Source organism: Paralichthys olivaceus, chromosome 5 (genome assembly GCF_024713975.1).
Source record: "Paralichthys olivaceus isolate ysfri-2021 chromosome 5, ASM2471397v2, whole genome shotgun sequence".
Lineage (NCBI taxonomy): Eukaryota > Metazoa > Chordata > Actinopteri > Pleuronectiformes > Paralichthyidae > Paralichthys > Paralichthys olivaceus.
In genome coordinates, this window is record NC_091097.1 from 16287415 (window position 1) to 16313978 (window position 26564).

Below are 26564 nucleotides of genomic sequence, written 5' to 3' on the forward strand. Positions count from 1 at the left end.
TATCCACTTATCACAGCAGTGAATTCAAATTCCTCAGAAGGTCTGTTGCTAATACATAAATTAAAATCTAATCTTAAAACCTAATCACCACACCATTAAACATCAGTCAAGTTTAATAATAATGTCAGCAAAACAATTATACTTTTTTTTTTTTTTTTAAATTTGGGTTCACTTCTTGTTCCCATGTTTGGAAAATAGCTGGAAAATCTGACATTATAGGGGCCAGACAGAGAAAGTCTGTAGACACGTTAGATGCTCACACTTGGACATTTTAAGTATGTTTATTTATTTGGTCTACTGTGGTCCAACCCCAGACGTTTCAAATTCCTCTCACTGTCCAGGATATGAAGCTAAATATCCCAGATATGAGGATATATCAGACTCAGCTGTCAATCATGACATTTCAATCTTTAAAGGATCAAATAACTAATAAAAACCAAACTTATCAGAAAAATGAACTCTCGAACATACATCAGTATGATAAGACCTACCTAAAAACACATAAACATCTTTGGGAAAAAGTATTTGACACTTACTCTGACCTTTTAGTTTGGTCCATGTTCCATCCATTAACATGGAGGAGGCGGGATTTATGACCTATGCAACATCAATAGGCTTTAGCGTTCACAGTTTATGTCATATTTTTCAGTCTAGGGCAGGGGTCATCAACATGGTGCCAGCAGGCACCAGGTAGCCCCCAAGGACCACATGAATCACCCGCATCCCTGTTCTAAAAATAACACAACTCACCAGTGAGCTGCCTAAAATTTGATATGCGTTTCTAATTAAATTTAATTATTCATTTTTTAAACTGTCAAATTTGTGTTATCATATTGAACTTGACTATTGACTATGATTTGTTAAAAGGGTTTGTCAGTGGCTAGTGAAAATGGGACATTTTCTGAAAACTTAAACAATTGCTGAGATTATTAGAAACAAAGTGTTGAATATTGATATTATCTGTCTCCCACCTTGTGAAGTCATTGTTGATAATTATTGTGAGGAATCATTAACGTGATCAGTGTCTTCACATAGATGAGTATCATTTATCATTAATAATAATATATAACTAAAGGCAAACTGACCAAATTTGTTATTTCAGAAGAGTGTATCAAAGTGGTAGCCCTTTGTATGACTGAGTAAGTACCCAGGAAGTAGCTCTCAGTTTCAAAAAGGTTGGTGACCCCTGGTCTAGGGTTTATGGTTCCGATCATCCACACTCCTGTTCAGAGGGTGGCGCTAATGCACCAAGAAGTGGTTTGCCAACTGTCATTAAAAATCAAAAGAGGCAAAACCGCCATTCCAGGACCGTCCACACAGGTGAATCCATCAGGTGAATCACAGCAAGGAAACACGGTGAGTCAGTTTGGGTTGAACTTTTGCGAGTGAATGTTTTGACTTTGCACATGATGTTGATTTCAGCCAGGCTAAGATATGTGGCAGCCACACTGTCTCAATCTGCTGTTTATTCTTTAAGTGTTCAATTCTGATGGATAGGTAGACGCCTTCAAGCTAAACACTCAGTGAATAATTTGACCTAAAACTGTGCTGTACCAAAATGAAACAGGTTTTATTTTTGAATATTTTCTACAGATAGGCCTCTTACTTTCAGGTAATAACCATATGCCATGCAGCACTTAAAATTAGCTAACCATTGGCTAAGCTAGTGTTGTAACAAAAATAACAATGATAATAGTAATAACAATAATATTTGTAAGCACAAAATCTCCCATGAATGCCCATAATGATTAAGTGATGTTACATCTAAAATGTAAAGTTCACTGTGACATGTTATTCAAAGGGACAGAACATGACTGTCGGAGGCACACAACCACGAGGTTGTAAATTTAGTGAGTCGTGTTTTCCTTTTGCATACTTGGTTAGAAGTAGGACCTCTACACCTGTGTTAACATATAAAACTGGAAGCTAACACAGCAAAGTATCATCAGTGTATCTCGGCTCATCTCATGGCATGATGTAGTTGGTGTGGTTGGGCTCTTGGTTTGGCCTCCTTGTCAGGCCCGCTGTCTTCTTCATTGGCAGCAGTTCTAACAGTAAGATGGACACTGAATATATATCAGGAGAACTCAGCTCGAGATGGAGCGATGTGGTTTATGCTAGGATGCTTTTTTCCCTTTTCCTTTCAAAGGCTAATCATTTTAGAAATATCTGTACACTAGAGTCTAGACTCACACTTTTCAGACTAAAAATTACTCTTTGAAAGACTTTTTATTGGTTGTCACAATAGGGCCCCACCGTCCACCATATATGCAAGTGCATGTAAAGTGTGTGAGTGTGAGAGAGAGAGCGAGAGAGAGAGACGGAGCACTAAATATGTTATGAAGATACCACAGAAATTGGAATATGAATGGCAACACACATTCATTGGAGATAGATTGTTACCGATCTTTCTCTCTTCCCACATTTTTCTTTGGTATCTTCTAAACTCATATTGTTTGAAAGGACATTTTACAAAGATGCAAATGTATGACCGCTTCTCTCTTGATGAGTGTGTGTTAAGATAACATTTGTTACATATATTTTTAAGACAAGATAGATCTTCAATTCCCAGTTAAAGCTGACCGAGCGTTCAGCTCTTTTCATCACTGTACTGCTTCACACTCAATTCAACATATTTAACGCTGTGAGCTGCTGCACAACCACAGCCTTCAACTGTTGGCCCCTGGATAGTTGTGGTTGAGTGCCTTGCTCAGTGGTGCCCCAACAGTATTTGTGGAAGAGAGGATACTTATTGAAAGTGTGAGGATGTTTTTTGTTGCTTGTCCCTATTTATATGGACCCATTAAAGTGGTCAAGCAAGGACTAAGAAGGAGGGCCTTGGTATGAGAGAATAGGAGGGTATAGGGTATTAGACAGGGAGACGCTCTCAGGCTGCCTGCTGGGCATGGTTCCCTGCTTCCCTGTAGCCGGCCCCTTGGCACTGAGACTGGCAGCCGCATGCTGTGACTCCATCCCAGCAACAGCGTCACAGATATGGGCTGGCTGCCATGGTGTCCCTAGCCAATCGGGGCATCCACAGTGCCAGATCACTCAGAGGCAACCAATAGTGAGCCTAGATGTGCGTAGTGTCATCCCTCCCAGATGTGAATTCCTTAAAACCCACAAGGTACACAAATGCAGACCCAAACATGCAACTCCTACTCAAAGACAGTGAGTGCACACACTTACAGTGACTGTTTGTGTATGTATGGAAAGGAGAAGACACACAAACAGTCTCTGTATTTTTAAGTGAATCTGTATCAAACCATTTAGCAAGTTCAGTAGAGACAACTCAGCATCTTCAAATTACTTGCTGGCTCCTGTTTGTCATAGAGGTGCTAAATCACCACTGCTGCATGTGGAGCTTTGTCTCACTCATGTGGACAAAGTGAGTAATACAGGGGTGTAGGTACTGCGAGACAATTGACTGTATTTCATCGAGTATAATTGTGAAGAATATATCCTGTGACAGAATGTGTTATCATTTATTTTATTGTTATCAACATCGTTTTTGTTATCAACATCGTTTTTGAAGAACAAGAAAGACTCCAGTCAAAGAATATTTGTTCATTATATTGGGATTTAAAACTCAACGTTGACATTTGAAGAGGCAATACAATGCAATCCACAATAATAGAAACATAAAATAAAGAAAAAGGGAAAAAGAATTAAAAAAGTTAAAACTTTCTAAGCCATAAGACATTAACTATCCAAATTTGGATCATTACAAGGGATCTGTCCCGCGATCACCATCATTTAGTCTATAAAAAAACAAAACAGGAAATTATTAAAATTACAAAAAGTGGCCAAAGATATTAATACTGCATTTAAAATATGAAAAATACTTACTTTAATCATGGTAGCTGAGACACCAAAGATGACAGAGATCAGGAAAAGAAGCAGAAAAGTTAAAGCCATATACCAGCTTTCCACACCTATATCTTGATTCACATCAGCATTCAAAAGTTCATCGAAGAAAGTGCAGTGCTCCAAGTTGTCTGTGAAAGAATTAAAATACGATTTGTTAGTTACTTTGACTTCATTACCATGGTCCAAGGACTGCAAAGAGATTTTAAAGAAATACTCAATGTGTGAAATAGGTCGTTAACCCAGTAAATGCAGTGGATTTGAAAGAAGCCAGCACCTAGGTTCGATATATTCAGGGATAGGTTGGTGGTTGCATGTGACACCCTGCAGGTTACGGTTGCTCCTGGTAACCAGTTGCCTTTGGGCAGACGAAGGTGGCTTCGGACACTGAACTTTCCATTCTGGCTTTTGTGGGGCTTGCTAGTGTTGTAGTCCAACAGTTGCGTGGATTCATCAAGGAACCATGTGATGTTAATGGATGCGGGGCTGAAGCCGAAGACCAGGCACACAAGTTCGTTTGTGCCTTGGAGCAAGGTGGCTGAAGGTTTAGTGTGAGTGACTGTAGCTGCAGAAAATAGTCATAAAAGTACATTTCATTCATTGTTGTTGAGGAAGATTATGGAGTAATGAGTATTTACAAGTCACACAAGTCACAGAAGTTTAAGCATGGAAATCAGAAGCAGAATGCTTCTAAGTTTTTAGATCAAAAAGTGCAAATGCTTATTTTCTTCTTTAGCTTTGCGCTTATATAAGTGCTATCTAGTGATACCTAGGGCTGGGCGATATATCAGTAGATATTGAAAATTATCCAGATAATCTTCACGTTATTCAATATTAAGTTTAAAGACTGATTTTTGCTGCTTGATTGAAAGTTGTGATTTTAAATTCCTTTTTTTTGTAGTCATAGAATCTGTCAATGATGTGTTGTACCCTCTCTTTATGCTCGCAGGATGCATAAGGTCTACTGTATATGTGTATATATTATCTTTTAATTTTGCTATTGATAAAGATTATATCTTACAAATTAGTGATAGGCCTATTATTTTATTTCCCAGCCCTACTGCGACTAGAGAAGATAGAGAAACTCTAGGGTATGATGAACAATATCATTTCTATTAAATGACAATCCTCAACTCACCAAACACATTCTTTATTGTGTTTTTAAAAGGCTTTTCAGATGACTCATGTCTGACAAAGCAAGAATACGTAGAGCTCTTGTCTTCAGTTTTGGATATGTTCAGTCTGCTGCTCATTGAATAAGTACTGTTCCCTGTGTATGTCCACACATCACTGTTGGTGTAGCGAGTTGATGGGAGTCTCTGGCCACTCCCTTCCCAGTACACGATGACATTGGGTGGGTAGAACCCAGAGACTAGGCAAATAAGTGGGAGGTCGTCTGGTGCAGAGAGCTCAGAGGCAGTTGGTTGTATTATCTTCACTGTTGGTTGATGAAGGACTTGAGAAAGAAAAAGAATAGAGCAGTCAAGACTTTTTATTTTTAACTTTAAAATTTCAGTTTCACCATTTCGTCACGGAGAGTTTGATTTTTCAACTTATGAGTTTCTAATGCCTTCTGAAACTATGTTAAACTCTAAAATCCAGAAATGACTATCAACACCTCCAAAGAATCAAAAAGAAACACTACCTCTGCTTTTGCTTGTATGGCCCTCGTAGCCCTGGCTGGAGCATAGGTGCTTTGCTTCACAGGACACTTGTTTATGCGCATGCCAGTCCTCTGCGGACGGACTGAAGACGCTCATCAAACTCTCTGTCCCATTGCTGTGACTCACTGGTGGCTCTTTTTTGAAATTCAGAGAAGATTTTTTCCCAGCTACTTTCCAGGTGATGGAGAATTCATTAAGACGAGAGCCGACAAGAAGACAGGTGATAGTCACCTGTTCCTTTTTCTTGAATTCCTCGAGTGGCGGCCCCTGAACATATACGCCAACTATCTGAGAGGATGCTGGAGTTACTGAAAACAGAACATGATATTAAAGGGAGAGAAAAGTCAACACTGATTAAGTTGTTATGATGAGGAAGAAATGTCTCACAATTTAAAGGCATGATTCAGAAACAGTATCAATGTATTTATTCTATACTTGCATTAATCTGATCATGGATATTTTAGGTATCCCATTTTACCTGAGCAGAGGCTGATATTCTTGGAGACAGTTTTACTCAGGGACGTGTCAGACACCTCACAACTATAGACTTTCCCTGTTTCCCACTCAGTTTGGGGAATCTGAAGTTGACTGGTTACTACCACACGTCCATCTGCTCCCATGGTGACGTCGTTGTTTGAAGGTAGTTTGTTGGACACAGACAACCATTGAATTTTAGGGTTGAAGCCCCGTCCAGAGCATAAGAGTCTCTGTGGTCCTGACAATTCATTGGGGAACAGTAGAAGTTCCACAGAAGGGTCCACTAAATGAGAGAGGATTCATCAATGAGTCAATCTACTGCAGATGAATCAAGTGTGAACCATTAAATTGACTGTAATGATTGGAAAGAATTGGAATTCCTCTCACCAAAAATGTTGCCAGTCGACTTTGACTTGACGCTGGGGGAGAAGCCTTGATGGACTTTGCAGGAGAAAGTTGTGTCTTTCTTCCAATAACTTGAAGGGATGGAGAAGCGTCTGGTGATTGACTGGGGGTCTGGGGCTTCAGGAAGAACAACATACTGTTTTTCAGAGATGTCCTTATCGTTGGCTTGAAAGGTGACGTAGAGGTCACTAGAGGAGAGTTTTGTGATGTCGCACTCGAGCACAGCACTTTGTCCCTTCAGCAAATCTGGGAAAGATCTCTTGATCTCCACTGATGCATTTGTAACTGCAGGACCTGCATGATACAGAAAGCAGAATGACTACTTTACATCCCTCTACATTCAAAATGTGTCCAATTTGAATGTTGTATATTCTTATACCTGCAACATTCACAGTCCTCTGAGTGGAGAAACACTGATGGTCAGCTTTACATGTTATAGATTTGAGTTGTTTCCACTGACTTGGGGGAACCGCCACTTCACTGATGGTATGAGTTTGGTTTGCATTCGATGTTACTATGTATTTTGATTCAGCTTTTCCATCCATCAGCCAGGTGACCTTGGCGCCAAAACGATTGTTGACAGAACATTTTGCTGTCACTGCAGATTCTGTCATTACAGTCCTGAAGCTGGGAATCTCCACATCAATGGAAGGAGCAGCACTTGAACAAACTGCAAGAAACATCATAAAACTTAATAGCAACATGCATTTTTTTAAACATTACTCATATAATATTGCCTTAGGAGAAAGCATACTTACTTTGAACAAAATTTACTGTTTTTGTAAATTTCTTGTCGTTGTTGTGTTGAGCCTTGCATGTAAATGTTGAGTTGCTTTTCCAATTCACGGCCTCAATATCGCTGATTAGACTGAAGGTTTTCTCTTCTCCTTGCATACTCTGCAGCTTCGTTTGAGTTGGAGTAATATGTAAGAGATGGTTGTCCTTATGCCACTCCACTTGCAATTGGTCAGGGAAGAAGCCACTTAGGGTGCAGATGAGTCTGACTGGGGAGACCCCAAATTCACCTTCCCAGACAGGGTAAAGTGTGATGTTTGGAGAGACAACCCGACTTTCTGAGATAGAGCAAAGATTAATGTCTTTACGTGCCTTCTTCCATAAGTTAGATGAAATTGTTTTGAATATGAAATGAACATGTTCTCATCAGTGATACATACCTTCAGATTTTGGTCAAGTAATTAACTGAATAGCCTCAATGCAAACTGTAATATCATTGTATTTTGGCTAGATGGCAGAGTTGTACTTTTACAGTGGCTGGTGTCTGAAAGTCAGGTGGAAATAGAGCTGGAAGTCTGTTGCACAGATGTTGAGGCTTGACAGGGCAGAGTGATCACGGCTAGCAGCAAGCAGAAGCATTGAGAAACACCAAGCTCCCAAAAAAGTACCAAAATACAGAAGTGAAACAATGCAAGGAGCAACGGTGCATCACAGATACCAGGTGTGAGGTGTGGTTATGCCAGTAACAGAAACAGTGTGTACATTTAAATATCTCAGAACTGTTTACATAGGTTTTCACATAGATTTCCTGTGGCCTCATGACTCTGCTGAAGGCTTTAGTTTTCAAGTCCATTAATGACTGGAAAACTAACCAATTGTTCAATCTACAGATTTACTTACTGAGGAGTTGATGAACATAACCTTGTATTACATTATACAATAAAACAATAAAAAAAAACGGAATATTATATAACGCAGTTATGAAGATTGTAGAAAACACATTCAAACTGGATGATGCAAACAATTTCTAAGTAATGGTGAAGAGGAAAAAAGAAAAGCATCAGTATCAGCATTTTAACATTTATTTTTAAAAAGACATAAAGCTCCTGTAATTCTAATGGGAAAAGGGGGCAACTGTGGTAACTTACATGATACTATGTATTACAAGAAAAAAATATGTGAAAAAGTATTACTGTACAGGAAGTTTGCCTTGTTTCATTTAACCTGAAAAGACAGAAAATATAAAAAAATTGATTAACAATATTGCACCAAATTCTTGAATTTCTGCCTGCACTTAATATTGGGGTTAAAGTGTATCATATGATGAACATATGGACTTAACGGCTACAACATTGCTGCATTTATAAAAAATACAAATATTATATTTTAATCATAAATGTTGGTCTGGCCTCCTTGTCAGGGTGTCTATTATAGTTGTATACAAAATATGAACATATAGAATATAGTCAAAGTCATTTACAGGTCTTTTTGAAGTCTGCACATTATAGTTAAGTGAGGCACTACACCAAAAAGTATTTATATGAAAATCTAAATCACATATATCACAAATACAAATTTGACATAATTGCATGTTATCATGAGTATCTTTGCAATGTTAAACATGAGAAAGAAACATTATTCAACACACCAACAGTAACAATTACAGCAACACACATAATTCAATTCACCACAACTTTCTTGGAATTTGAATAAATGATTTTCGAAGTCAAAATGTTTTGATGAGATGTAATTCTATTATACCACAGAGATGATAAAATATACTCGGCTGACCTTAGTCAGCTTTTTTCTTAATTTTATTGTGTTTCAATGCATTAAGAGACTCAGGCTTACTGTTATTGGTGTTACAAGTTGTGGAAAATTAAGTGGTGAATAAAGCATTTTATCTTGTGCAACATGATAATCCAAATCAGTGCCAAGTTCAACTTAAACTCATTGTTACCTTGAAAGCAGTGGTTCCAATCATGAACAGAATGGAGGTGAGGAAGAGAATGATGAAGGTGATGGCAGTGTTTCCCATGCTATCAACGTCTGCCTTCATGGTACTGTCCCATTCAATCAGGATATCTGGATATAATGTACAATAATTATTCAATAAATATCAAGGAAACTTCCCACCCACCATTGAACAAAATCTCACCAGGTAGTGACCAATAGATTATTTTTAATTTCCTATAGTGCAGTTATTTGCCATTCACTCATTAATACCAAGCACAGCTGTCAGGGGCAATTTGGGATTCAGTATCTTGCCCAAGGACACTTTGACATGCGGAACATGGGGATCGAACCACCAACCTTCTGGTTAGTGGACGAGCCGCTCTATCTCCTGAGCCACAGCCGACAAGTGTAAAATAAAAAAACGTCTTGCTTATGACCTATGACTTATTAGCATATTAAGCCTGTTGGCTAATAGGGTATGTAATAGTTTTACATGCCCTTTTGTTAAGTTTTGATGTTAATTAAAGTTTTCCTACTGTGATGCTGATTTGCTTTTGAAAGACCCCATGATTGGTGTGGCATGATTCATCAGCTTGTGAAAATATTAATAATTTGTCTGAGAGACCACAGAGCTGCAGTTTGTCCTGAAACAGTCATCTATCTTGTGTTGGGGGTGCAAGACCCAGTAGAGGAAACACACGTACATCAAGACATAAAATGTGTTCATGCACCATCTACATACAACATCCTAAACGCCTAAAGTTAGTGAGGTATGGGGATTGCATTTTTTTTGTGGTGAATAAAATTGAGCTTGAAGGCTTATTTTATTGTGACTCTTATTTAATTATGAATAATAATGCCTTATTTGTGTGGCATTTTGACAACATTGACTACACTAAACATGTATCTCCAAATATTGGTTAGACAAGACATGAGCTACATGCAACAAACAACAACAGAGTTGCAAAGTGCTTTTTTTTTTATTTTGATTTTGAATCTGCATTAAAAAGACAAACACAATGTCATATCAAAAGCAACAAACATTAACAAACAGCAGAAGACATAAAATAGCATCTACTGGGCCTTGCATGGTATGTTCAAGTTGAGGTTGACCAGGTTGGTTGTTTCAGAAGTTTTGTGGCCAATGGATCTCACAATGGCTTTTGTATTGTTAACCACAGATTGGTGGTAAACAACGCAGCTGTACATCACACCCTCTTTTTTCCACTGCTCGAGGCTGAGTGATAACTGGCCATAAGCCGAGTAGGATCCATTGCTTTCAATAGGGTTTGTGGTATTGAACTTGTATCCTGAAGGGTATTCATCATCAACAAGCCAAGAAACGAAAACCTCTGGAGGGGAGAAGTCTTTCACATAGCAAGTCAGAGTCACTGTGTCTTTTTTAACGTGTTCTACTGGTGGCATCATAAACACTGACGGACGCTGAGTCTGCACTCCTGGAAGCACGAGAGCACAATTAGGCCTCATGACAAACAAAGAAGTTCCTACAGTTCTGCAAGAAATGTCTGTTTAAAAGTGAACTTGGAAATAATACTCGTAAAGTCTCACAATGACATGCACAGTTATTGAATAGTCTTACCTGTACTCCTTTCATAGGGTGTCCTTAATAGCTCAAACCAATCGCTGTGTTCCACAACACAGTTGAGCTTTATCCCCTGGCTCCATTCATCATATGTGATGTCAACAGGAACGATGTATGAATCTCCTCTCCCATTAGGTTTCAAAGTGGCATCAGGTATTTCCTCTCCATCATGGTTTTCCCAATAAATCTTCATAACAGTTGGGTTCTTCACCTTAACATGGCATTTTATGGTTCCTGTTTTGTCTACTAACATGTCCTGCTCTGTGGGGCCTTCGATATATACGTCCACGTCTGCTTCCATACATCCTTTTGCTGAGTGTGAAATTATTAAAGGGACATCAGTATAAAACCATGGACATTGAAAATAAATGGACAGAAAACAGATATATACTCACTGCATGTTATGGGCTTGTAGGTCACAAAGGCTTCAGTGAGTTTGACACCACTGGCGTCTTTCCCCTTGAACTGGCATTTAATCTTAGCCGATTCAGGCAAGTCACTGGTATGCACTCTGAGAATACTTGTTGCACTGTACAGTGTACCATTCTCGCTTTTATGTTCCTCAGTGGATGTTGTGATTTCAGAGATTATGTCAGTGAAATCGTCTCCATTTTTCATCCATTTGATCTGGTAATCTTTTGGTGAAAAATTTTCGGCAGAGCAGAAGAAGGAGGCCTCGTTTTTCTCACCATAGAAGGCAGACACTTTCAGTTCGGGTGAACTAAATAATACCTCTGAAAAACAAACACATACACAGATATATGTTTGCAGAAGCAGGGAATAATATATATGCAGAAGCAGGGATTAACACTGTGCTACCATGACTGTGACTTGTTTTTACTTATTAAGTGTGCAATAAGGGTAAAAATGAATATATGATTGAATAGATGATATGATCATAGTAGACAAGATTACATAATCAAAAAGCAGAGATTTAATGCTGGCTTCTGCATATACATTGACTTTTCAGGCAAGCACACACATATTTCATGTGAATGTTAATCACCAACATACAATGACAATGGAGACAGAAATTGGAAAGAACTGGGATTAAGCAGACAAATGGAAAGAAGAGCACAATGCGATATTCTGTCCTGAGACAGAAGCAAAGGTTATACAGTATATTAATAGAGACCAGAAGCTGAAAACAGACAGGCAAGCTTCAGGGCAAGCTTCAGCCTTTCATTCCACCTCACTGTTAACGTTGTACTACTAGTCAAGTAGATTAAAAACAATTCAAATTAACAAAAGTTTATATATGTCTTCCCTGTTTGATTTCTAATGTTAAAGGTTAGATTCTTTTCAGATTTTACTTACTTGATTATTAGTATGTAATTTTTTTATGGAATAGTAAATTATAAAATTGTATTTCACTCAGTATGCAGCCTCAGCTTACACTCAACAGCCAACCGATTACATTATTTAGCAGTTGTCATTCACAAACTTTTGCTAGTCAATTGTTGTATCCTGTAATTAATGTTAATAATGAAACTGTTAAATTATCCTCCAAGCTCTCCAATGCAAACCTGCTAGAATTCAAATCAATTACCAAACTAAAACTTCCTTCAGATATATATAGGACTTATACATAGGTCTTACTTGGCTTTTGGAGGGTAATTTGTGGACTTCCTGCTTCATGCGTCACAGTACACTTAAATGGCCGGCTATTGTCCCACTCCTGTCGCGGGACTCGGATTTGACTGACTCCTGTGTAGAAGTTGCCTTTCAGTACCGAAGGGTACTGAATAGCATCTGTCAAGGCAGCTCCATTTTTGTCCCAAGCGAAAGTCAGTGAGGAGGGTGTGAAGCCTGTGGCGAGGCAGCCAAGAGTGACCGTTTGTCCAGTCCCAGATCCACATGGCATCACAGGGAACAGAGTTGGTATAGCTGGAGTGGCTAAGAATGGAAGAAAAAAGAAAAATGACAGAAATGCTTAGCCAAGCTTGAACTAAGACAGAAAGAAGCAATCAAGCTTCTGGTCAGTCCCCAAACAAAGTACAGCATCGAGTGCAGAAGAATCAAAATGTTTAATGTGGACTTCTTCTGGTGACCTCCTTCTGTGCTCCTTCATGTATTTCAATGAAAATTATTTAGTTTTTTGTTGCACTAAAATTAACCACCTCGAAAATATTATTCAAGGTCATGTAGTTTTTCCTCTAGATCAAAAAAAATTCATTTATCTTAAATGCACAACTTTGAAATTACATTTTGAAGGAATTAAGGAGTAAACTCAACAAATAATCATTGTCATATTCTTACAAAAAATGTTTTGTCTATTTTCAGCATTTATGTATCAGATTAAATAATTTTCTTACCTGAAGAAACTGTTACTGTCGTACCCTTTTGTACCTTGCCCATTAATCAACATGTACTTATGACGAGCACAAAAATGTGGTCTTAAAGTTTAATTACTCTCGTTTAAATGATCCAAAACGTTTATCATTGTTTTCCAATGAAAATATTGCAGTCTGTACTTTACACGCTGTGTTAAAACAATTCCCCTTTGAATTGAGACTTGACATAATGAGAAATTACAATTGAAACGCTTTAAACTAATCCTGTTGTACATTTCAGATGGAATCAAGTCACACGTCTCACAAACTCGTTACCCCACTTAACAATTTGGTTTTAACGCCATGCAGTTAAAATCCAACTGAAGTTGACAGACCAAGAGTTAAAAACTTGTTTTTTTCAAGGGATTAAATATTGTCGGCTGGCCGAGTCAAGGCAACATGAAAATGATTATAAATATTTTAGAGGTGACAATTTCTTTCAATAATAAAATTACATACCTGAGGTGACGGTGACCATAGTGCCTTTTCCCCAGTAGTCAAAAGCATGATAGTAGCACAGTGCTGAATCTACTTGCCCGTTAATATAGTCAACATGTACTTATGACGAGCACAAAAATGTGGTCTTAAAGTTTAATTACTCTCGTTTAAATGATCCAAAACATTTATCATTGTTTTCCAATGAAAATATTGCAGTTTGTACTTTACACGCTGTGTTAAAACAATTCCCCTTTGAATTGAGACTTGACATAATGAGAAATTACAATTGAAACGCTTTAAACTAATCCTGTTGTACATTTCAGATGGAATCAAGTCACACGTCTCACAAACTCGTTACCCCGCTTAACAATTTGGTTTTAACGCCATGCAGTTAAAATCCAACTGAAGTTGACAGACCAAGAGTTAAAAACTTGTTTTTTTCAAGGGATTAAATATTGTCGGCTGGCCGAGTCAAGGCAACATGAAAATGATTATAAATATTTTAGAGGTGACAATTTCTTTCAATAATAAAATTACATACCTGAGGTGACGGTGACCATAGTGCCTTTTCCCCAGTAGTCAAAAGCATCACAGTGCAACAACCGCTTAACCACTGCATTCATAAACTTGTTCCCTGATATCTTCCCTTTTCATCGTAGGTTTTTTCATGATATCAACCCTCTGACACATTTCAATTTGCAGATTAGGATTCGTAGGATGGAACAATTCATAATTTTAACACCAAAACATAAATAGAGTTCACCTGTCCCATACATGAATTATCTGCAGATGTCACAACAACTGTTTCTTAAGTTTTTCAATCAAAATCTACAAAATAGAGCATTTAAAAAAAGTAACATGTGCTTACCTGAGGTGACGGTGACCATTGTGCCTTTCCCCCAGTAATCGAAACCATAATCACAGTGCAGTACACCAATGCATTAAACATACAAAAACTACCTCATTGAATTAGCTTGATGCCAATTAAATCTAAATGTTATATTTCCCATTAGGGCTAATACATTTTCAGACCCAGAAGAGCTTACCCTCACTCTTAACCTTTAAAATCTTAAAAGAATGACCTGTTTTAGTCACAAAAAGGAGTCACAGTATAGAAAAATGGAATAGTTTTCACCCAAATGTATTAGATTCCTACTCACCAGAAGTTACTGTGACTTTTGTCCCTTGTCCCCAGTAGTCAAAGTAGTCATCACAGTGATCTATTTCAATCTGCGTCTAGCACAAATACTTAATTGTTGTTGTTCAAACCAAGGAACATAAACAGGTTTCACTGACAAAGCAGTCCCCACTGAACTATTTATTAACCATTTCCCTTGAGATCTTTTGTGACGGTTGGAGACCACTTCCTCTTTAAAGGACCCTCCTGTCAGCTCCACTTCTTGCAGCATGGAGTTCACACAACACTGGATTCAACTGCATCTTGTTTTTATTAAGCCTGATACAAGTTACAATCACAATAGAGCTCTGTGCCTGCAGGTTCACATTGTCATAAATTAATTTAAAAACATTAATTTTCGGTTATAACAAAACACTCTTGATCAGGTTATAATGTAAAACTTTAGCATGATGCCTTCTTAAAACATTTCATGTGATAACGTGATAGATGCATATGTTGTCATAATTTTGATGAACAAATTATTCAAGTTAATAATCTTTACTGATGTGAATTGTATAATTTATTGAGAACAAAATGACGTGACGACTGTCAATGGAAACCAAAATCATCAAACCATTGAGGGCTGTCTGTGGCGGTACTTGGAGGCATTCGATACACTGATACATTTGGATTTAGGTCAGGGGAATGTGAGGGTCACTCAATGGCATCAATACCTTCTTCATCCAGAAACTGTCAACACACTCTGGCCACATGAGGCTGGGCATTGTCCTGCACCAGGAGGAACCAAGGGCCCACTGTACCAGAGCAAGGTCTGTCAATCACTCTGAGGATTTCATCCCGGTACCTAACAGCAGTCAGGGTACCATTGGCTAGGACATGGAGCTCCGTGCGACCCTCCAAGGATATGCTTCCCCAGACCATCACTAACCCACCGCCAAACCGGTCATGCTGGATGATGTTACAGGCAACCTAACGTTCACCACGGCATCTCCAGACTCTTTTGCGCCTGGCACATGTGCTTATTGTGAACCTGCTCTCATCTGTGAAGAGAATGGGGCACCACTGGTGGACCTGCCAATTCTGCTGTGATCTGGCGTACGCCAACCGAGCTGCATGGATTTGGGCTGTGAGCAGCAGGTCCTACTGGTCAGAAAAATGCACACCATTAGTCTGCTGGTTTCTCCCCCATGCTCTTGAGACTGTGCTGGGAGACAAATAGCAAACCCTCTAGCAACTGAACCTTTGGATGTGCAATCCTGGAGGAGCTGGAATAACTGTACAACCTGATACTGCCTCATGCTACCAGTAGTGGCAAGGACACTAGCAGAACACAAAACTCAGTCAGGAAGGATAAGGAGAGAGTGATTTGTCTGTGGCCACCACATGTAAAACTATTCCCTTTTTGGAGGTTGTCTTGCTTTTGTCTCTCAATTGCACCTGTTGTTTCTTTTTTTTCACACCAACGCAGGTGAAATTGATTCACAATCACTCGTGCTTCCAAATGGACAGAGTGATATCCCGAAGTTAAACTGACTTGGTGTTATGCTGTGTTGATTAAGTGTTAATTTTATTGAGCAGTGTATTTTTATGCTTCTCTGGCAGCAACAGCCAGTGGCCAGAGGCATCATGTTTTCGGGTTCTCTGTCCGTCCCATTCTTGTAAATGCGATACCCCAAGAACGCCTCAAGGGAATTTCTTCAAATTTAGTACAAACATTGGCTTGGACTCAAGGATTAACTGATTCCATTTTGGTGGGCCTATGCCATATTTTTTGCCCTGTGAACATGATATCTTAGGAACACCACAAGGGAATCTTTTCAAATTTCGGACAAACATTCATGTGGAATCACAGATGTACTGATTAGAATTTGTTGGTCAAAGGTGAAGGTCACTATGACCTTACAGAATAAGGAGTTTCAGAGTGCATTAGCTGAAAACTCCACCCAGCATTACTTAAGTGGTACTAGTTCAGACAATGTTGTGGTATTTATCAAATATTTTCTTTTATTGAGTTTATTGGCCTAATCAATTTGTTGAAAAGAGGACATACTGTAGGCTCTCTGGCCTTTAGTGCTGGTTGCTGAGCCTTTGGCTTCAAGTTTCAGTTTGTTAACTGGCTGCGGAAGCACCTGTTCTGGTGAAGATTATTTCCTCTGCATTACATAAATATCAACCAGTAAGGATGTTGTTAACCACAAGTCCAAAATTTACACATTTTCATTTGTCTTTCTAATTGAAGTCTTTGAGTCTAACACCTTTTTGTTTTCTTACAGTACAATTTGAAATATGGCTAGCAAATAAAAGTTAATGTTACAATTAAATACTTATTGGATCATTGATTGAACCGTTAACTCACATTTTAAACATAGGTTAATTAACTTGACACCAAACATTCCATGGACAAAAATCATTCCTTTTTTCGATAAATGAAATGTGTCATATCATGAGGAAGAAACAGTGGAGCTTTTCCTGAGATGTCTTGACTTTTATGTGTTTTCAGGGTAAAACTAAATGATGATATAGATAGCAAATGCAGTTTACCATTATGGAGCGAAAATGACTCTTTGCAGCCAACTGTGGTTGTGAACTTTATGCCATAATTACCACATGGTGGTTGTTGAATTATCCACTTGTAAGAGCTTAATCTGCATATCATTTTCCATCAATGAAAGTGACTCCTCTCATATGGATTTTCTCAATCAAACGTCTTCTTAATTTATATATTACACATGTAGAATATTCTGTGACAGCCCTTATGTCTAATAAATATGGAAAATGTTATTGTTTTCCTTCTTTCTTGAGAACAGTGCCTATGTGCCTCAGTTAAGTTCAAGACAAGTTTTTGTATTGCATTATATCACTGTGGCTACCCCATAGTACACAGCTGTATTTACTCATACAAAAACCTCTGCCTGATGGTGCATGACCAGTATATGTACTGTTGCATGCATCTTACTTCAGTATTGAAAATATGGAATCTTGATCACTATTTTACTTTTGTTAACTCTGCCAAGGAGGTTATGTTTTCATCCCTGTTGGCTTGTTTGTTTATATGTAGGCAGGACAACACAGAAAATACTGAACAGATTTCCATGAAACTTCATAGAAGGAAAGAACATGGACGAAGAAAAAAAGCATTACATTATGGGGTATGGGGTATGCACTGTAGTTAATTTATTTATTTTAAATCACATTTTTAAAACTTAATTTTTTGTGATGACCTCATACACACCTTTATGTGAGAACACATTACTGTCAATCTTTCATCTTGCCAAGACGTGTTTTATGTGACACATACTCTATAGGTCTGTTAACGTATTTGTTTTCTGTATCAGCTCCATACGCAGCATTTTGTCTCTCAGAGGAAGGAAGTTTTTGTAATAGGATGCATCACTGTGGCCACTGTAGTACACAGTGATGCCACCCTCTACAAAAACCCATACACAGTGCTACATGCTCACGTAGAGACTATGACACATATGTTATGGTCTCATTTTATTCGATGACCTCAAAGTTTGTCATCCCTGTATTAGAATTTTATTATCACAGTAAAAATGCAACAAATGCTGCTTTCAGTGGAATAACACACAAAACACAAACTTATTCAACTTCAACATATAAGGACTGGGAGATAAAACAATATCACTAAATATGGCAGTATGATTTCCATCAATATAACAATGATTCAATTTATATCAATATAAGCATTGTGAGAAGGTAAAACATCAATGATCTACCTCAGATTGGTAGAATGTTTTGCTGTTTATCAAGTGTTTCATTCTCTGCTCTGAGTTTAAAACCACAACCTTCACAAAGGAGCAGAAATCAGTCTTTGAACGATAAAAAAAACAATAATGACATATTTCATGATCAGCCCTAGTACATATCCATAATTGATTGCATTTCATTACAAAGTAAGCCCATGTTTACTTGTGTTAACTATAATAATGATGGCACAACCTTCTTTTTACTGGAGGAAATTTAATTTAATAATACAAATACAAGCTTTAATAAATACCTGATCATCTCACTCATCGGTCATTTACTGAGAGTGTTACTCGCTTTATGATTTACAGCAGAAATACGGATGTGTTTTCACAGCAGGGTTTTTTGTTATGGTGTGTATCACAGTGTACCCAGCTCCCGCTATATAGAACCACAGTGACACAAGCTCTTCCCAAAACCTCACTTCACTCCTCCAAACTATTCTCTGAACACTGAAAGGTCTTTATAAAGGAAAGAGACATTGAATTACAGTAGTGAGTGTTTGGTCATTAAATTTGATGTTAACTGATCCACTACTTTGTTATGACATGTGGACTCTTTAGAAAAGAGGCTCATATACATTTAGCTGCTGGTAATATGTTATATGTGGTGCAGCCAAAATCATTGCCATCTGCTTCCACATCATTTTGGGTCAGTATTAGGTTGGAGCTTTGTAATGTTATAGTGACTTAAAAAAAAAAAGTAATTGAATTTATTTGTGTATTTTTATAAAACAATATCACTAAATATGGCAGTATAATTTCCATCAATATAACAATGATTCAATTTATATCATTATAAGCATTGTGAGAAGGTAAAACATCAATGATCTACCTCAGATTGGTAGAATGTTTTGCTGTTTATCAAGTGTTTCATTCTCTGCTCTGAGTTTAAAACCACAACCTTCACAAAGGAGCAGAAATCAGTCTTTGAACGATAAAAAAAACAATAATGACATATTTCATGATCAGCCCTAGTACATATCCATAATTGATTGCATTTCATTACAAAGTTAGCCCATGTTTACTTGTGTTAACTATAATAATGATGGCACAACCTTCTTTTTACTGGAGGAAATTTGATTTAATAATACAAATACAAGCTTTGATAAATACCTGATCATCTCACTCATCGGGCATTTACTGAGAGTGTTACTCGCTTTATGATTTACAGCAGAAATACGGATGTGTTTTCACAGCAGGGTTTTTTGTTATGGTGTGTATCACAGTGTGTACCCACCCGCTACTGTATATAGAACCACAGTGACACAAGCTCTTCCCAAAACCTCACTTCACTCCTCCAAACTATTCTCTGAACACTGAAAGGTCTTTATAAAGGAAAGAGACATTGAATTACAGTAGTGAGTGTTTGGTCATTAAATTTGATGTTAACTGATCCACTACTTTGTTATGACATGTGGACTCTTTAGAAAAGAGGCTCATATACATTTAGCTGCTGGTAATATGTTATATGTGGTGCAGCCAAAATCATTGCCATCTGCTTCCACATCATTTTGGGTCAGTATTAGGTGTGAGCTTTGTAATGTTATTGTTACTTAAAAAAAAAAAAAGTAATTGAATTTATTTGTGTATTTTTATTTTAGTGCTTTTATCGATCCTTCCCACCACTGACACAAAGCTGTTTTGAAATATTATCTCCAAATTGAACCGGTGAAGAAAGGCATTGATGCACTGGCTCTTCACACAGTGGGGACAGTGCACAAAGGAACCTCGAGATGGCAGCACAAACACGGTAATGTTATGCACGCATCTCCATTTGCAGAATCAGCCCCGGAGGCAGAACTGCTGCTGCACTATGTCGAACATCAAGCAGATTGTAAATGCTTTTGATGTAGGCCCCCTTGTATGATCTGGTCCTAAATGCTTAACAGTCATATCACCTCTAAATATCTTGTCTCCACTGCACACTGCTCATGACCACATCTGAAAACACACGTATAAGGACTTGTTGTTCACGGGTTGGGATGTCCCACATGTAGACTATTTAAACTATGTCACTGCAGTTAAAGATAATTTCTGTCATGTTGATAGACTGTATCTGAAGATAGACGACAGGAAACCTTCCCCAAAGTGAAGCCAAAGCGTCTTAATCGCCACCTAGGGGTTGAAGTATTGATCGCAAGTATCGCCTCTTTTTTACATCACATTACATTACATATCATTTAGTTGACACTTTATCCAAAGCCACTTTCAATGAGTTAGTGGATGGGACATGGACCAAAATATAAAGTACACGTCATAATAATTCTGTCATTTACAGTAGATCACACTGATGTATATTCAAGTGTTAACATCCATTAAGTTTGATGTTATATAAACACGGTTATATGTCATGATTGATAGCTTAGACTGACCTGTGTGTCAAGCACTCTGCGACTACAAATAAGTCTTGTTTAGGGCTGATCCAGATGTGAACCAAAATGTCCCTCTAGCAGATCTGCAGACGGACATTAGAATCCTTTAAATCATAAGTCGATGCAAATTAAACTACACAGAATTATTCATTAATTGTAGCATCAGTTGAATTTTATCTCGCAGGCATCTGTTTTTCAAGCTTTGCAAATAAAATAAAATATTAGATGCATTCAGGAACAAACAATTAACCACCGCCAAGGCACAGTGCGCTCAAATTCGATCAAGCTGCACCACCTAATACACATTTATAGTTCACTTTTAGTTCTGATTTAGCTGATCATTTACAAAAATCAGTTCCCTAAATACCAGAAAAACCAAACACTGTTTCCTGCAATGGGACCCATGTCGTCAGCAGTGGGTAAGATTCAAAACAACTGAAATCCCAATCAACGAAATTATACTTAATTACATAATTTTACTCGTTATTTTTTGTATTCTTGTATTCTTTTATTTGTAAGACACAGTGACGACAGACAGGAACTGGAGGAAAGTAGGGGATATACATTTGTGGCATATAGAGGCCTATAACAATTCAGTTATCTAAGACCAACTGTCCGTTTTATTTTTCTTTATTTGGTGATATTGACCCAGTAACCATCTTTTCTTCATTAGATAATGTTGAATAAAACTGTACAATCATAAACCCTTGTATTAGTTTAAAAAAGCAGTATTCCTTTCGTAAATCAAAAATGTTCTGGACATGTTGCATGAGGGGAAAGCTTCAAGGATTTTCAGTGTTGGAAGAGGAAGATATTTAAACACTCAGTGAGTGACACAGAGACATCCACACTGCTTTGTGCACAGCTCTGTGGCTTCCTGTGACACTGTGGCCTTCGAGCACAATAATAAACAGCAGAGTCTTCGGTCATCAGGCTGCTCATGTGCAGATACACCTGGTCCATGTCGTTGTTTCTGGAAATTGTAAATCGATTCTGGACAAATGCTGAATAATATTTCTTGTCTCCTTTTGGAGCAGAAATTTGGGCAACCCACTCCAGGCCTTTTCCTTCAGCTTGTCTGATCCAGCTGATAGCAGCAGTGTCGTCAGATATCCCTGCATATGTACAGGTCAGTTTGTGGGATTCTCCGTGCCGCTTTACCGCCGGTTCAGATTCAGTCAGAGTCTGACTGAACACACCTGAGGAGAAAAATAGGTTTGTTTAAAGGACGGAGCCAAACAGGAGCCTGGACGCTAAAAAAGAAGTGTGCGGAGGTGTGGAATTCACCAGAAATGGCTGACAGCAGCAGAAATGTTGCGCATTTAGTTAAAATCATCATGGACGTGTGTTGAACGTCTGGTTGGTGGTTTGGTTTGTCTTCAGTTTGCCGTGAAAGATAAATACAGATGGAAGAGATCATGATTTGCATTGACTCCTCCTCACCATGATGAAAATGTATTGATCAACTGAAAGGATTTTTTCTATGTACTCATTTTACTTGTTTTTATTGCTTGTTTATCATATCATAATGTTTTTTTTGTGCATAAAGACACAGAGAGTTAGAAATTGTATTTGATTAAAATTGCACATTTATTGACAGGGTGAGGGTGAGGATACAGTCATAGGCACTCAGAACAGAAAAATTAGGAGCTAAAATTAACAGCTGTAAGTAGAGCTGGGCGATAAGGAAACATTTTTTATCACGATATTCTTTTAATATCAGTTGATATCGATATAAATCAAATAACCAGAAAATAAAAGTTTGTTGCATTTGTGTTCATGTACAATTTTCTAACGTACAAATGTTTTTTCCTATGCACTAAACAGATTTTACTTGTTTGTACAATCATCCTGTGCCACTGCACTTTACTTATAGCATTTCATACAAACCACTACAGTTAAAAGGTATATATAATGTATATACTCAGCATTTTTTGATTTTAATTTATTCTACCTCATTTTGACCTTCCTGCTGCTGTAACATATGAATTTTCCCATTGTGTGTATCAATGTTTTCCATTCTCTGATAGACACTGTAGTTCTTTGACTGGTGATTAAAGTTGTATATTAGTCAGGACTTGTGTTCTGACAGTTGCAAGTGTTTTTATGAGGGAAAGGTTTGCATAGACCTCCCTCTACAGGTCTGAGAGGGAACTAGAAACTGATATTTTTTCATAAACCACAACAGCAGAGGAACATGTAAAATAGTGAAGTTTTGCTATAACGAGAATCTCTTCATTCATGCTCGACTCTGAGCTGTTAGATTTGTCACATGAAATAACCCTTTCTACAATAAGGTTGGCTCATGCTTTTGTAGTTGCTGCAGTGGAAGTGAAAACTACATCAACATGGAAACATTTCAAATTCCATTTCTTTTACCTTCGCTCCTCTGCTCAGCAAATACATTTCTGAGTGTAATCAGCTCATTGCTGCCACATGAGCACAACAATAAAAAAGCTAGATCTCTTTTTTTTCTAGACCTACAGATATGACAAAACAACCCTCGACTTTATATTTAATGTAATTTATCTCTCAAATTTTTTTGATTCTTTTTACTACTTCAAATAATATATAATATTATTATATAAGGAATAAGTAAGTTTTGTGCATCTTCTTTGACCCTGCTCTTTTCCATACACAGTGTATAAAGAGGGAGGACATGGTTGCCTCCCAAGGTTATTATAGTTTTGAAATTTTCCTTAGTTTTTATTTTTATTTAGTTTTTCAGTTTGCTTTTTTATTTCAGTTTAGTTTTAGTTAGTCCAACAAGTGATTTTGTCGTTTTAGTTTTTATTTTGAGGAACGACTAGTTTCAGTTTAGTTTTTATTTAGTTTTAGTCTTAGTTTTAGTTTTTCCAGGTATTAAGAGAAAGCCTTGACTTTTAGAAGCTGAAAAAGGATGAAACAATGTGTGACACCAAATATGGTTTCTCAAGTCCTTTAATTTCATTCTTTAACCATCACCTGCAGGACAGGCAGTAATCCAGGGAGAAAATGAAACAACAACGAAGCTGAATTTATCTGCAATTCAGTTCAGTTTTAGTTAGTTTTGCATTGTTCATTGTAGTTTTTATTTAGTTTCCGTTTTTTTGTAATTGTCGTTTTTATTTTGATTTCAGTTAACTAAATAATTTTTTCATTGCTAGTTTTAGTTTTAGTCTTAGTTTTCGTAAACTATAATAACCCTGCTGCCTCCCCCTGGCGGCTCTGTCGACAGCGTATATAGAAGTGCTGTATGAATGTGGTCGATAAGACTCGAAAATAAAAACTGGACACTCCACATTACCATCAGAATTTAAACATTTTTGAAGGTTGGCCCCAGATATCAGTTAAACAAAATTAAATAATTTCCAGCATGGGTATGAAACTTGCCTGCTTGTCCTCGTCTGGTTCATCAACTTGATTTGGAATCATAAAAAGCTATAAAGATAGTTTGAAGCCCTGCAGCAGGTATATGTAATTAAACTTGGAGTAATGTGGTGTTATGTGAAAGCCTTGCTTTTAAAACCTAAAACAATTAATATAATTATGGTCTGGTCTGCAGCAGCCCTGAGGTGCACTGCAATACTTTAGAAAACAGAAGAACAGCACTACAAACAAAAATGAAATTCTGTCTCAAGATTTTGTTTAGTTTTTATAGTTTTTTTAAGTCATAATTCTGGATGTGTGTGTATGAAGTTTTGTCATGGAAAAGAAAGAACTCACCTCTCTGAACTAAGCTTGAGCGCACCTATATGTGGTAATATATTTTTTTTTTTTGTAATATTCTTTTTATTGGTTTTTAACCGTTTTATAGTACAAACATAAGGGAAACAGAACAGACAGCAAAACAAACAAAACAACAAAAAAGTCCCACCCCAAACTAACAATGAGCACTGCAATATATATCCTTACACATATATCTACATATACATAGATACACACACATACATCCATGCATACACAAACATATATACATACACAATCAGCAGGATGACAGGAGACAGGCAAGGGAATAGCGTGTATAAAATAAAAAGAATGAAACAAAATAAAATAAAAAAAGCAGTCAGGCCTCCCCTTCCAGATAAAGATTATTAGTTATGATTTCTTTAAGAATGAATGCATCGGTTCCCAGATCCTCCAAAACTTGGCTGATTTGTGATTGAGGTCATGGGTCAACTTCTCAATAGGAAAAAGAGAAGAAATCTGTGATATCCACATGTCGACTGTAGGGACCTGAGGAGTTGACCACCTCAGCAAAATAAATTTTTTAGCCAAAAATAAAAGAATTATCAACAAAGAATTGATGTCCGCATCAAAGAGATTGTCTACGGTATGACTGAGGAGACAGAAAGAAGAAGTCAGCAAAAATATTTTACCAGTGACCTCCTGAATTACAGAGTGTACCCCCTTCCAGAAAGTCTGTATACGGTCGCATGACCAAAACAAGTGAATAAACGTACCTTTATGTATTTTACATTTATAACAAAGGTTGGACGTGTCAGGGAACATTCTCTGGAGGCGAACAGGCGTGTAATAGGTTCTAAAAAAAAATTTAAAGTTCTGTTCATGTATTGAGATTGAAGTACATTTAGGGAAAACCCCACTACAGATCTTGTCCCATTCTTTAGGATTAAACGTCACCTCCAGGTCGCGCTCCCAGACAGGCTTCAAAGAGTCATAACCTGAAGATTCAAAATAAAATAGTGAAACATAAATCTTTGATATCAGTTTTTTGGGAGACTTAGCGAGGATTATTGTGTTTTCCAACTCTGACAGTCCCATGCGAATCTTGCCTGTCCTCAGAAGGGACCCTATAAAGTGATGAATTTGGAGATATTTATAGAAGTCTTTGTGAGGAATATTAAAATCAGCCCTGATTTGCTCAAATGTTTTAACAGAGTCAGAGTCCAACAGGTCCATAAAGTTAGATACGCCCTTAGATGTCCACTCCAACAGACCAATACTTCTTATCTGTACTGGTAAATCTGGATTCAGAGCCAGGGGAGATCGGAAAGAGAAAGACAGGAGGAATATTTTGATATTTCCTCACGTCTCGCCAGACTAGTAGTGTGTTATAAACAATTATGTTATTCTTGAGATGATTTAAATGATCTATATTATTGATGAATGGAAGGGAAGTAAGTTTTCTGGGATAACAAGATTGAGATTCAAGACCCAACCATAAGGAATCTTTCCTATTCAAAAACCACTCTGACATCATTTTAAGTTGTGCTGACCAATAGTATAGTTGTAGAGAAGGCAGAGACAAGCCCCCGAGATCATTTGGCTTAGTAAGTGTAGAGAACTTAACTCTTGGGTGTTTATTGTTCCAAATATAGCGAGATACATGAGAATTCAGAGACTTAAAAAATGCAGAGGTCAGATAGCACGGGAGATTTTGAAATAAATAGTTCAATCGAGGGAGAATATTCATTTTTATAGTGTTGATTCTCCCGAGGAAAGAAGTTGGTAGGGAGGCCCATTTTGTCAGATCATTCTTAACCCTTTGAATTAGAGTTGAGTAATTAGCTTCAAATAGATTATTTAAATCAGGGGTGACAAAGATACCTAAATATTTAAAACCGCTCCTGGACACTTGGAAAGGAGATTGTATAGACATATCCTGGGGGATATTAAAGGGTGTAACAACCGACTTCCCCAAGTTGATCTTATAACCCGACAGGGCACTGAATGTGGCTATAGATTTCAAAACTGCCGGAATTGATTTCCCAGGTTTATTTATGTATAAAAGGACATCATCTGCAAATAAGGAAATAATGTGGTTTTCCTCACCCACCCCGATCCCAAATATATCAGGGTTAGTTCT

General features: G+C 37.5%; 1 protein-coding gene across 7 annotated transcripts in view; it reads right to left on the bottom strand.

Moving 5' to 3' along the window:
• Positions 1-3476: 3476 nt before the first annotated feature.
• The window catches only part of ighd (immunoglobulin heavy constant delta), a 67977-nt gene continuing 44889 nt past the window's right edge, over positions 3477-26564 (bottom strand). The window contains exons 3-13 of one of the 7 annotated variants that reach the window (XM_069525275.1): positions 14020-14071; positions 12307-12603; positions 7172-7486; positions 6793-7083; positions 6396-6707; positions 6010-6291; positions 5513-5839; positions 5006-5323; positions 4145-4432; positions 3850-3998; positions 3477-3761 (exon numbers count right to left, since the gene is read on the bottom strand). In XM_069525275.1, coding sequence (XP_069381376.1) covers positions 3753-3761; positions 3850-3998; positions 4145-4432; positions 5006-5323; positions 5513-5839; positions 6010-6291; positions 6396-6707; positions 6793-7083; positions 7172-7486; positions 12307-12603; positions 14020-14071 — 2640 coding nt within the window. In that variant the 3' untranslated portion in view covers positions 3477-3752. Of the gene's footprint in view, positions 3999-4144; positions 4433-5005; positions 5324-5512; positions 5840-6009; positions 6292-6395; positions 6708-6792; positions 7084-7171; positions 7487-12306; positions 12604-13499; positions 13650-14019; positions 14072-14346; positions 14504-14638; positions 14827-26564 lie in introns of those variants that run through there. The other 6 variants (XM_069525281.1, XM_069525280.1, XM_069525279.1 and 3 more) reach the window with 6 other exon arrangements.